This window comes from Xiphophorus maculatus, chromosome 23 (assembly GCF_002775205.1).
Source record: "Xiphophorus maculatus strain JP 163 A chromosome 23, X_maculatus-5.0-male, whole genome shotgun sequence".
NCBI classification, from domain to species: Eukaryota; Metazoa; Chordata; class Actinopteri; order Cyprinodontiformes; family Poeciliidae; genus Xiphophorus; species Xiphophorus maculatus.
This window is the reverse complement of record NC_036465.1, coordinates 26,139,169-26,152,827: the sequence shown is the minus strand read 5'-3', so window position 1 is coordinate 26,152,827 and position 13,659 is coordinate 26,139,169. Positions and strand designations below refer to the sequence as shown.

Here is a 13,659-nt window from a genome sequence, read left to right as displayed (position 1 = left end):
CGGACACGTCGCAGCCGCGGTGAGCTGCTATCAACCCGCGTCTTTTTAAAACGTCCTCGACCCGATTCACTGTCCTTAGAAGAAAAAACGCTTTTAAAAAACATACGTGAGTGAAAAGGCGCGCATTATAAGCTGAACAGTTTCAGTTAGGATGGATACTGTGTACAGCGAAAGACAAAAAAAAAAAAAAAGTGTCCGTCGTGGCTCAGTGTGCTGCTGTATGATAGACAGAATGGATCAGGAGAGGAACCGCAGACCCATCAGAACCTAAAGAACCAGAAATCAGCGTCTCTTCATCCTCAGTCATCTCCTGAGGCTGACATGGTACCGAACATTTAGTTATGATTGATTCAGTTTATTATTGTGATTTTAGTTGATTATTGTGGTATGATTCTTTGCTTAGGATGTTGAGTTTGGATGATATTTAATAAATAATAGCAATAGCCAAAATTAGTGGCCATTTAAAGAACAAATCATACGAATAGATTAACAGTAAATACATAAATATTTCCTACATCACATGACTTTCTGTGTGTTTTATTCAGAAATGTTGATGTGTTTTATGAATAATTGTCCAGTGGTCATTTTATGTATTATTTCAATAATATTTTATTAATGTGGTTTACCAGTTTGGATAATCTGACTTCCTATCAATGAAGAAAAAACATGCTAAGCAAAAATTCACCAGACCTGCAGGCCAGGGCCGGTTCTATACGGGGGCCAAGAGGGGCTCTAAAGAAATTATACTACATAAATGTCTTTTTTAAATATTCAGTGGTAGATATTTTTTCGTCACAATTTTCTTTTTAAGGTATTATTAAAACTACATAAAAATTATTTTTAATAAAAATTAATTTAATGAATTAAAAATTATGGTACTGCTGTATGGAGATAGGATCAGACTTTCCATCTACTAAATCAGAGATCTGCACCCTGAATCTCTGGAGACACAAGTGGCTCTTTGGCTCACATTATTAAATTATTAAATATTGCTGTGTTTTTGTTTAATTCTTTTTTTAAGTGTCTCCATAAAAACACTGTCTGCACGGGCCCCTGTGATAAATTTGGTCTAGAACCAGCCTCCAAAGAAAACAACAAAGACCATTATATATATACTTTTTAACCAGCTATAAGGGACCAGACTTGTATCATCACCACCTTTATTCAGATGACAATTTGCAATGCAAAATATAATACTTAGTGATTTTTTACAATGGGCAATGCAGTACTTAATTAATTTAGAATGATTTTTATATTTATGAATGAAATTGTGTACAGCATTGACTTTATTTATTTGAAGAGTATTTTGTAGTTCTGTACAAAATGTTGTATATGTGCAAAATATTTGGATAAATAATGGGTTAGTCTGATCCTGGTCCTTAGCTTTGTTAATTATTTTTATTGGTCTTTTTTGAAGTTTGATTAGTGACTGTTGTTTTGTAATTAATTTCCCAAATCTCTCTGGAGTCACTTAAATAATGTCAAACTGAAGAACAGAGCAGAATGTTAGATTGTTTCTGTGTCTATGAACAGAAAGGTGTTTGGTACTGAAACTATGATAGAACCACTTCAGGAACTATGGAACTGAAATATTAAAACTCGACTCATCATGTCCACTTTTCCATAAATGGACATTCATTCTTGTTCTTGTTCCTCATACACCTCTGGGAAAAATGTAAAGTTTCTCTGATTTCACTCTTTATAGGTTTATGTTTGAGTAAAATGAACATTGTTCTTTTATTCTATGAATTACTGACAACATGTCTCTTAGTTTTGTTTGTATGTAAATAAGCAGTTAGATTTAGAAAACCGCATCAACAAATATCTACTCATGGGTCTTGGCCCTGCTGGGGGCTCAGCACCCCTAAAGGTCAGATCCTAGAATCGCCCCTGGTGGAAACTAAGACTTGCAGCTAAAAAAATTACAGTTTCTCTGAAAAGAGGAGGACCAGAGATCTGGATGTATGGTAGTTATTTTGTTTCCCTTAGATGAAATAAAAATTTTTTTCCTGTACATTAGGCAACACAACCCTGTCAAAATGGATCAGAACAACACATTTTCTGTTACTGTGTTGTATTTTAGAAAACGAGCACGTAAGGCAACACGTTGCTCTGTCTGCTGGTCAGCTCGACCTCAACGTGATTCAGAAAGTCTGTTCCCCAAAAAGGCTTGCAAAGCAAAACGACTCCGCCAGCAGGGGGCATTACAGACCAGCTGCTAATTTCTGTTTAACATCACTGCATTGCACCCAGTCAACTCTTATGACTCAACCAACTAACTAAAATCATAATCTATCTGTGGCAATTATTTCTTTGAAGAACCGCATTCCAACAGCCAGTAGAGCCGCAAGTGATGCTTTACGATTATGAGTTTGGTTTCTCCTTTTATTGAAGATCTTCTTTTAATTCTCAATTTAACTTTAGTCCTGTCTCTAACAATTGAGTTATATTTTACTCTTCTGGAACATTTTTATCTCTTAGAACAGTTATTGTAACCGCAACCAGTTGGGCGAGACTCTCTTCGCGCAGGAACATCACTGAGGTGCTTAATTTGAAAGTGGATTTCAGGTAATGGCAACACTTAGAGCAATGCATTGTGGGCGTTTGAGAGGCTGGAATCGGCCTGGTTGGTGGGAACACAGCGGCACGTGGCTTCTTCTGGTGAATGACCTGAGACGATCAAGGATATTTTTCAGTTTGTAGAGGAACGTCTTCCTACCAGAAGCGAGCAGAAAGTAGTCGCTAAAAAGGAAACTGAAAAAAAAAAGAGAAAAAGAGCCCGTCTACTGCCAGACTCTGGAACGTGGCATTTTGGCACCCTCACTACGCCGAAGAGTGTCAGTAAACCCCGCTCCTACTTTGTGCGACATTTATTCACGTCGCAGGCCTTGGACACACGCTGTGGGCTGGTAATTAGTACGTTGATGAGTCACTCATTTATCTGGGCAGCTTTTCAACGTGATTTCTCTATCTAGAGCAATTTAAACAATTTCAAAGCACTCGGAGAGGACAGTTGTAGAGTATCTTCACACAGCATGACCCCACACCTTTATTTGCAAAATAGCAGATTGCTATTAATAAAACCGGAGACCTCCGTGCAGCTGAACAGGCAGAAAGCGAAGCGGGGTTTTGCAGCAGAGTCATCCATCCCTTCCCTGTAATAAGCAGCCGAAACAAAAGAGTCACCCAAAAGGTAAAAAAAAAAAAAAAAAAAAATATATATATATATATATATATATATATATATATATATATATATATATATATAGCTGAGGAACAAAGTTTTCTTGGAATTTCTGCTTTGACCCCAACTTTTAAAAATCAAACTGAAGCTAAAATAGTTGAGTAACGGTTAGTATATTGGCCAGTTGTAGAGCTTTCTCTCCGTGTCACTATGTATGATCTCCCTCAGGGTTTTGGACAGAGATATTTGTACAGAAATAAAGCCAACTGATTAAAAACATGACTGCATCTCATTTACTGCATTCAGTCCTGTCAGCCTTGGTAACCATAACTTCTGTGAGCCTGCATTCACATCTATATTCGGCTTTTCACTTGCATGTAAAACTCGAAAGCTCACCTGAATAAAACAGAACGGGTTTGCTTTGATATGCTTAGCCTTAATATTGTATGCTGAGCTCCTTCTAGCTCCTATGGCAACCTGAAGCTGTTTTCTTCATCATGTTGTACTGACTCCATCATAAAGCTTGATGATTTCAATTCTGATAGTTTTTTTTTTAAAGGGAAATTTTGTTTACAGAGAAATTCTGATTCATTTATAGTTTTGGTTCTGTTTTATTTATTGTTTTTGGTTGTTGCTTTTTACTTTTAGATGTTTAAGGTATCTTCCGGTTTCAGTGTGAAGTTAATTGGTCTTTGAGAGAGCAAACTGGTCTTATTACGCCAGATTCAATATATTGCATGAAGCGTCCTCAAAACAACAATAATATCGCTTATCGCAATAATTGCTGGGACAATTTATCGTTGGAACCTCCTCCTTCAATACCAAAATGTTGTATCTTTGCATATAGATTTGCACTAGTAAAATATGCATTTCCATTTTTGCAAAAGAGCTGATCACGGATAAGAAAAGGTTTCTCACTTTTTTGGTGTTTCTTTTTTACGTGTGGGTGGTGGTTTTGTTTTTTTTTGAAGAGCTTCTGTTTGGCGGCGTAGGTATAGACGAGTTAAAGCACTTCTCAAACAGCACCACAGATTGGAACAAACAAAGAAAGTGTTTTGTCTGCAAATGTAAAAGCTGACAAGATGAACAAAATACTTAGATGTGAAGTGGAAGACCGGATTATATAAGCACAAGTACACACACAGACACATCAACACTAAGACGGTGCTTTAGGCAGTGATTTAATAGTTTCCCTGCCCACCCCTCAGTAGTTTTTGTTCACGGCTGGGTTATCGCACAATAAACACCGCTAATCTCTGTGTATTTTCGAACATGCTGAAGGACGTCGGGCTGCGCCCTCGGCAGCTCACGGGGGGGTTAAGTGACAGTTTGCTAATGTCTGCAAACTCGGATCTCCTTCAGTGTTTTGGTGAAAAGCAGCATCACATGAGTCTCCTTCTTCAGGAGTGGAGCAGATTCTGTCCTGGAAGCTAATATTAAATCCATTTCCATCGACCACATGATTGCTCAATTTGACATTTTGAAAATAAATTTGCTTAATAGAAACACGACAGTTTCGAACACACCGAACATCGAACACAGGTGGTCTTTATCTGGCCGTGTCGAAATGGGTTTACTTTGCAAAACTGCAATGGAAACACTTTTTTTTTCATATCACAGGAGACGCATGATTTACAACCGGATGTTACTGGTGCAAACCACAAAGAAAAGGAAAAAAACAGGAAGTAGTTGGAGGAGGACGTTTTCTAATGACTTCTCGCGTGAACAAACTTATTCACGTATAATTTAAGTTTTGTTTCTTATTTAATTGAAACACCACACTTGCAAAGTTGTGGGGGGGGGGGGGGGTTCACCATTAGCAGAATATTGACAAAGTTTTGTGCACATTTGTAATGGGAACATAGCTATTTCTTTTTCGCGCCTTGCAAAAATAATTTCTACCCCTTCAACTTTCTCAGCGGCACAATGTCCATCATCAAACACGGAGCGCGACCCGGACAATTTCTTATTGCACTGAATTGATACACTTATGTAAAAAGTAGCCTGAACATTATGGTGACAATAGGCTTTGCTGAACAGTGGCGCTCCCAAGATTTGGGAAAAGAGGGACCGTGGCCCCCTCCTAAAAATGTTAGCCAATCCAGAGGATAATATTAATGTCATAGAAAGGCACATATCTTTTTAAATGAAGACATAAATGTAAAACCCAATAAATACAGTAAATATGATATTTAATAAATAAAAATAAAATCTATAGTTTTTTTTTCTTTCTCTTTTGTAGCTGCACACTCCTTAAATTCTGCCTGGTGCGTCCATCCTTTTGAAAATTTTCTTGGGGCACCAGTGTGGCTAAATGTATATAAAATCAGAGAAAGTGAGCAGCTACCAAAGTCATAGCCGGGTTTGTCTTCCAAAGTGTCTACACCCCATTAAGTTTTCCACTTCTTCTCTTGTTATGACAAATTTAGACGCACCTCAATGAAATGCGTAACAAAGTGTCAGGGGAAGGAAAATGATGCATGGTCTTCACATTTGTGTACTAAAAAAACTCCGTGCCGTTGTATTCAAGCCCTAAATTAAGTCCCAGTGCAACCGATTTGCCTTCAAATGTCACCTAATTAGTGTGTAGCTTAATGCACAGTGAAGGCCGCAGAGCTCTGCATTGTTTAATCTATCATCTGAAAATTATGACACAGCTGGTTACCCCTATCAACAAATGGTGATCCACATAAACTAGGCTTGTTGGATCAGGAGGGTGTTAATCAGAGACAAAGCCAAGAGCCCCATGGTAACTCTGGAGGAGCTACAGAGATCCATAAAGCTGGGCCTTTATGGAAAAATGTCACAAAGGAAGCCATTACTTAAAGAAATATTAATAGCTTCCATTTGCAGTTTGGTAGAAACCATGAAGTGGGAACTGAAGCAAACTTGTGGCAAAAGGTGATCTGAAGGTTTTGAATGTAAATCTGATTTCTGACTGAGTTTGAGTTGTGTTGCAAATAAATCAGCTGGAGGACGAATGTGGAAAACGTTCTGTCTCTACGTGATCAAAGCTGGGAGATGGATACCCCAAAATGTTTGCGGTTGTAAATGCAGCAAAAAGGTGATTCTGTAAATTGTCTCAGGGCGGCTGAATGCAAATTCAAGCCAAACCTTTTGCGTGAACGACCTATCAAAATGCAAAAAAACAGCAAAACAATGTAAAAGTAAAGGGGAAAAAAAGAATATATTTGCAAGTCACTGTGTGTCAGATCCCATAGTGAATATGTATTGTTAAAGTTTCCATATGGTTTGTTTTTGTTTCCACTGAAAGATTATTTTCACTACTCACATGGTTTACCATGTTAATGCTTTTGAAAATCAATCATGATCAACAAACCTTTTAGCTGTTTTTGACCAAAAGAAGTTGTTTTTATACTACCATCGCCTGAGACACAGTAACTGCAGTCAGGTTATCTCCATTCCACTCATTGGGAGACTACCAGCACTAATTGGCTGGACCTCTGTTGAATTAAGTCAGTCACTTTATACTGGGGGTGCATATTTTATTTAATCACTTATTTTATGTTTTTATTTGTAATTATTTTTGGAAAAGAAATTTCACTTTGACATTAAAGCTTTTATTTCTTTGACATTTCATTGTCAAAAAAGCTCATCGTTTTTGGTCGTGGTTCATGCTTGTTATAGGCACCGGATTTCATCATGGATTTCATTCATAATGCAGGCTATCACTCTATCAATTATTCTGGCAATCAATTCATCATACAAAAATTTGCACAAATTTCTACACATTTAAAAAAATGCTTTAAATTTTCAAAAAATCAAATGAGTGTTGTTTTTTTCACCTTCAATGCAATAACGCAGCATTCCTTTAGTGAATTTGAACCGAGTGAAGCTAAAACTTCGCCACTTGACAATTTTTGACTAAAACATATTTACAGACAAAGGGGATTTTTATCTTAAAAGCCAAATTTATACATGCTTTGTACATTTTTGGCTTAATTACTGGTCTGAATATGGTTTGGTTTTTTTCTCAGCAAGTGGCATTTTTTAGAGTATGTATATTCCAGTTAACAATTAATCGATTACTAAATTAGTGGACGATTATTTCAATACTCGATTCATCGTAATTAAACCACTTAATCATTTCGGCCTTATTTGAATCGACAAAGTGGTTTCTCGGATATGCAAAAATTATAGGCTTTTATCGTTTAGCCTTACAAAGCACCGGATTAAATAAGCTGCGTTCAACCCAGTGACAATCTAAGGTCATGTAAATCCATTGCAAGTCGGTCATTGAGGCTGAAACCTTTCCCTCTACAGGCTCTCACCACCGGCAGCATCCCGGGCTTCATCGACGTGGTAATGAATCTGAATTCCCCCGCCCTCCTGGAGGACAACCTCATCTGGCAGGCCAAAACGGCCGGCAAGCGCATCGTCTTCTACGGGGACGACACGTGGGTCCGCCTCTTCCCGAAGCACTTCATGGAGTACGACGGAACAACCTCGTTCTTCGTGTCCGACTACACCGAGGTGAGCGGGAGATGAATCGGTCCCGGGTTTGTGCTGTAAGCAGTCCGCGTCGTTGAGTGAGGGATTTTTCTGCGAATGCTAGTGAAGGATTAAAGCCCCAGGTGCTTTACGTGATACGGGAATTTGGAGGGGGGAAAAAAAGATTGAGAATGAATGATGAAAGAAATGAAATAAACCTGCTTTGCCATGTTAGCCAGAAGATTGATGTTCAGACACGCGCCTCGGAGTGAGTGACGTTTAACACGGCTTTCACAATGTGAACACTTTGAATGATCCACAAAGTTTATGGGGATTCAAAGACAGAAGAAGAAATCAAACCAGAGGTGTAATATTGTATAAAAATGTCTCGCCTGCATTGCACTTTACCTCATAGCAGTAAAGACTACTATTTTTAATGAAAAATTAGGCATTCAAAGTTGCAAAACTATACTGTGATATACTGTAAATGTAGCTCTGATGCATTGAAATGTACAGTATGTGTACGCTTTGATCTCCAGGTGAGTAAAGGGGCCTGAATAAGAAATATGGACCACAGATTGTTCTTTGAACAGCATTTTTAACCTAGTGGGTTCACACTGACCCCGCGTGCACTTTTACAAGCTTGGGTTTTTTTGCGTGTGTGTGTGTGATTTCTGGAACTAACGGTCTGACGGGACACAAAATTAGCTCGATAATTTCCATCTTAATATTTTTTAAAGGCCAATTTTGTTTACAGAAGCTTAATATTTCATTTCAGTCATTGTTTCGGTCACGTTTGGCTTTAATTTTCCATTTTATTTACTGCGTTACTTGGAGAAGGCGTTCGACCGTGTCCCTCAGGGAGCCCTGTGGGGGGCCCTCCGGAAGTATGGGGTACTGGGCCCTTTGATACGGGCTGTCAGGTCCCTGTATGATCGGTGTCAGAGTCTGGTCCGCATTGCCGGCAGTAAGTTGGGCTCGTTTCTGGTGAGAGTTGGACTCCGCCAGGGCTGCCCTTTGTCACCGATTCTGTTCATTACTTTCCTGGACAGAATTTCTAGGCACATGATGGATTGGATGGATTTAATAGAGCTTTGTGAGATGTCGAGTTGTTTTATCGTCTAATTTTTCTTTAAACATCTCCCTGGCCTGTCTGTTGTGTTCACGAACCTGTTTGTTCACTTAATGCGATTAAATTTTAACACACGTTGACTTTAGTTACTCGAGGCGATACATTTCACCTGATTTCATTTAGAAGCTCATGAATGCGAATGCACGCCTGACGTTTCAGTGGCGCATTTTTAACTGTCTCTTTCAATTCCAACAAAATGCGTCGTGGTTTATGGCTGTAATGTGACAAAACGCAAAAAAGGTTTTATAAATCCTGAGGATTGCAAAGTTTCTGCATTAAAGTGGTGAAGGCAGCTAATCAAACGGGGACACGGAGAGCTGAGATCACTCAAGAAATGCTCAGCAGCTGCACCGGTGGGACCCAACAAGCTGTCCTTGTTTATCCTGCAGGTTTGCTGGTTGCAGAGCACGTCACCACAAACACGGCTTGTGTTTGTAGCACAGATTAAGGCGATTAGCTTTCATTATTTAACATTTTTTTCTTGCTAGATTTTGTCGCGTCTCCAACCTCTGGAGAGAATGTTGAATGTCGCCTCTAAGTGGACATGTCCCTGCTGCTGCGATTCAGGTGGACAACAACGTGACCCGCCACCTTGACAGCACCCTGAAGAGAGATGACTGGGACGTGCTGATCCTCCACTACCTGGGCCTGGACCACATCGGCCACATCAGCGGGCCCCACAGCTCGCTCGTCCGACCCAAGCTGCTGGAGATGGACGACGTCCTGAAAAAGATCCACGGTTCCCTCGTTTCCAAGGTGAGTCCGTTTTCTGCGAGCGTCGCACGTTCAGACGGTTATTCCCTCCGGTTTTGGATGACGCCATTAGCTTTTGGAGAGTTGCTATGTTGTGTAACCGTGGCAACAAGGTATTGTTTGTACAACTGGAAACTTTTGGTCAGCGTTTCAAAATCTGAAATAAGGAAAGAACTATGACCTCAAACCCTAGAGGAGTTGAAAAAAATAGATTTAAAGAGGAGTGGCAAAAGCAAACGAGGCGGATTAGCAGTTCTTGCTAAAACCTGATGATGTCGTCCAGGACATGCTACTGTAGAATATTGTCTTTGCTGCCCAGATGTTGAGCTGTCGGCATGTTATGACAGTCATGAGGCCTCTTCAGATTTGTTGCAAGAATGACCCTTGCAACAAATCGCAATAAGCAATTAATCAGCTAATCAAATAATCACATGATAAATTAAAGTGAGCTTGATCATTTCCATTCTGATGATTATTTTTTACAGATTTATTTACAGAGTCTCTGTAATCTATTTCATTCGTAATTTAAGTGTGTGTGTTTTTTATTTATTGTTTTTGGTCATTTTTGTTTATTTTTTGGGGGGAGGTATATATTTTTTAAGTTATTCAAAATATCTTTCAGTTTCAAAATGAAACTTGGTCTTCAGAAGGCAAACTTATGTCATTATCGATACACTACGACATAAAAATAGTGACAAAACAATATTACTTTTTATCGAAATAGTTTTCGGGACGATTTATTGTCCAGTAAGATTTTTTATTGTGACAGCATCGCGATAATTGCTGTCATACGACTGTTTGAATATACTTGGATGATATGAATTATGACATTTAATTTCCCTTTGGGATACATAAAGCGTTTTATATTGAACTGAACTGTCAGAGGTCAGACGTCGGGTCAGAACAAATATTTAGAATGGTTTTATTGTATTATCTGCTGCAGAAGTTCTTCACTGTTCACCTGGTTTAAAAAAGAAATAACCTTAAAATATCTGAGAGAAAAACTTTCCGGTTACCATTCAGCTTTGTCGTACTTTCAAAAATAACTGTGGGAGGTCACCGACACTTTTCTCCAGCTGTCCTTGAAGCAGTAAAATCTAAAAGGATTGCATTAAGTTGCTTATCCATTACTAGAATCCCCCCCCTAAACATAATTCTAAAAAAAATGTTTGAATTGAAGTCCAGCTTTTATTCCCTCCAACTTTAGTCACTGTTTTTGAAATATTATTGCCTAATGAAGGCTTCAAAATATGCAAAAACGAAACGTTTTTTCGGTTACCGATGCAATCTAACCGATGACCGATGTAACCGATGACTATGTAACACTTTCAGGTTCTGGCCGTTTACTTACTGAGGTCATTTGTGCTGCTGTCGGCAGTCGTTACGTTATCTGTCGCATCGGGCGCAGAGATTTAATAAACCGTTATCTTTCATCAGCTCTTGTTTCCCTGCAGCGGCCGACTGCACTACATGCATATTGACTCTGCGCTGTGCATGCGCTCCTAATGGGCATTGTCTCGTTGTCATTCAGATATATAGCTGCTACTTAAGTTGTCAAGTCATGTCTGCGTAAAGCGCTCAATTTCCCCCTTCTCCTTTTGCTACGTTTCTTTTTTTTTTTGAGGCAAAAAAAAAAAAGGTGCAGGCCGTAAACACGTCGGGGTTTATTTTAGATTCGCTAATCCAGAACATGTCGCCACATCCCCAAAAGTTGCTAATTAAGTCTAAACATGTATTGCTTCTCTAGGCTTTTGATGAGGCCTGTGTGCTGTTTGGATTTTTTTTTTTTTTTTTTTTTTTTTTTGACTGAAATATGTTTTACAGCCTCATTTCAGTCCCGTTTGTGTGAATGTAAATATAAACCCGCCCCTGTGGAGTCCTACGGGGCGTCGCACAACGCCGATGTTTTCTCTGGTCCCCTCTCGCTGCGATCGCACCATGTGGGAGTGTTTCACGCGCCGCTGCAGATGCCGCACGCGTCGTCTGCCGCCACATCCTGAAGGAGCAACGGCTCCCAGCTGCAAGGGAAGGAGGGGTGGGGGGGAAACGGAGAGTCAGATTCAGATGACAGCCCCTCACCGCTCCGTTTGTAATGAGGTGCCAGTTGTCTCTTTTTTTTTTTTTTCCCGTGCAGAGAAACGCTTCGGCTGCTGAGCAGAGAGATGCATCATGTTCTATTAAAAACAAGATTGGGTATCGTGACCTCACGGTCAAGAAGGCCTCGGTTGGACCTTTGTGTTAATGTTGAGCTCATGGCCTCAATCTTCTCTTCCTGAGATTTTGAGTTTGTAGGGTGACAGTTGCCGTTGGATGTGTAAAGTTTCTGAGACCTGCAGAAAAGCAAAACTGATTGAAGGTTTGTAAGGTACAAAAAAAAGGGATGAATCGGAGAAGAAAGGAATAATAGTGAGATGGTTTAGGGAATTTGTATGGGAGCAGTTTTCCCTATTGAAACTTAAGGAAATTCAAATTTAGCCCTCACGCACACACACCCCGTCACGCCAGTTTGTATTTCTACCCATATTAGCAGGGCCGGATTCAGAAAGATGTGGGCCCCTGGGCTGGTGCTAGTTTTGGTCTTATCCATAGCTAGTCCTTCACATCAGCAGGTATAAATGGATGTATGGTGGTTTACTACTTATTTTGTTCCTAAAAAATATTTGAGTATTGTTTACATTCATAAAAATAATTAAATATTAATGCAACTCATCAAATATGAACCTATGCAAGCAATCATAAAAAAAAAAAACAAAAAGTGAAATAAAAATCTTTTGGCTCCCACCCCCCAAAAATCAAATCAGAGTCCTGGGCTACCACCACTGTAAGCCCTTTTTATTGTCTGACCCAGCATATTAGGACTAATTGTTGAAGTCCATTGATTTTATTAAACTGCTGTTATGTCCAGCTCTATTACTAGTATTTTGCTGAGCTTACGTAAAACTGAACTCACATCTTTCCACCAGAACTACGCCTTATATAGGAGCTCTGTCTTTACTGGGGGCCCAGACCGTTTTCATAGGCTTGGCCCAGTAAAAAAAATTTAGGGTGGAACAAAAAAAAAAAGTGGTGCTCCTTGCCGGAAATGACTACTGTCTGTCATCATGTCCTGGCTATGATCCCAATAAGATCCATTGGTCTTCAGAACCAATGGACCAGAAGAGGTTCTGAATAGGCAACGTAAACGAGCATAAACACTCAGAACTTGAAAAATGCTCAATCAGCCATTTTTATCATAACACTTCTACCAGCATTGTGTGGTGAAATGTTAAAAAAACGATTAGAGCAGAGTTGCAGTAGGACACCCACCTCTTCAATGAGTTTGACAAGTGAGGGAAATGCAATCAGTTTGTTTTTGGAAGGAGAAATGTCTCCCGTAATGACTTCAGAAAAGATGGCACACGTTGCCCCCATCCCTTGGCGTTTTGCACTTGGCCCGTCACCTACCGGATACATTTTTGGCAGTTTAGGAGAGCTGGAAGAACTCCGGCACTATGTCAACTCTTGCAGTCGGGGAGGAATCAGTCCACAGGCGACGTCATGAAAACGTGCTATGGTATTATTGTATTGATTGAGACATTTTTTAGGGGGTGTTGTGCATAGACGTTTTCCACTTTTTTTCCAAGATTGCATCAACACCCCTTTGATTGTTGTGAAAGATGGCACCTTTTGACCATTCTGTGCTCAGGTTCTAGTACAAACAGCACAGGAGATTAATTCATTCAGCAGCAACAGAGTACAGTAGTAGCAGAGAAAAGCTAGGGTTGTGTTGGCTTGTGTGCTTTCAGTGAACATCTTGGCCTTTCGTTATGTTCAGAACATTCTTGCACCATTCAGATTTGGAGAAATTTGTACCCAGATTTGTGTTTTGTGTTGTCTGACACTTAATCACAAAGTTGCCAACAGAAAAAGTTGGTCAAGTTAACTTTCACTTTTTTTTTTACCACTCCAGGTTAAAGTTTTAAAAATAAACATTTTACACAAGAAAACAGTACTGTGCCATCAGCATCAAGATGGGATTTCCAGGTCCATAATGAAGATATAGAACTTAAATCAAAGGCAAACAGAACTGGTCCAAGGACAGAACCCTGGTGGACACCCTTGATTATTGAGGTTACGTTGGCAGAAATTGAGCTTCTGT

General features: G+C 39.5%; 1 protein-coding gene across 1 annotated transcript in view; it reads left to right on the top strand.

Moving 5' to 3' along the window:
• pigg (phosphatidylinositol glycan anchor biosynthesis class G) overlaps window positions 1-13,659 on the top strand; it is a 98,163-nt gene that overhangs the window by 15,009 nt on the left and 69,495 nt on the right. Inside the window, exons 3-4 of the mRNA XM_023328856.1 lie at window positions 7,469-7,678; window positions 9,336-9,524. Coding sequence (XP_023184624.1) covers window positions 7,469-7,678; window positions 9,336-9,524 — 399 coding nt within the window. The remainder of the gene's footprint in view (window positions 1-7,468; window positions 7,679-9,335; window positions 9,525-13,659) is intronic.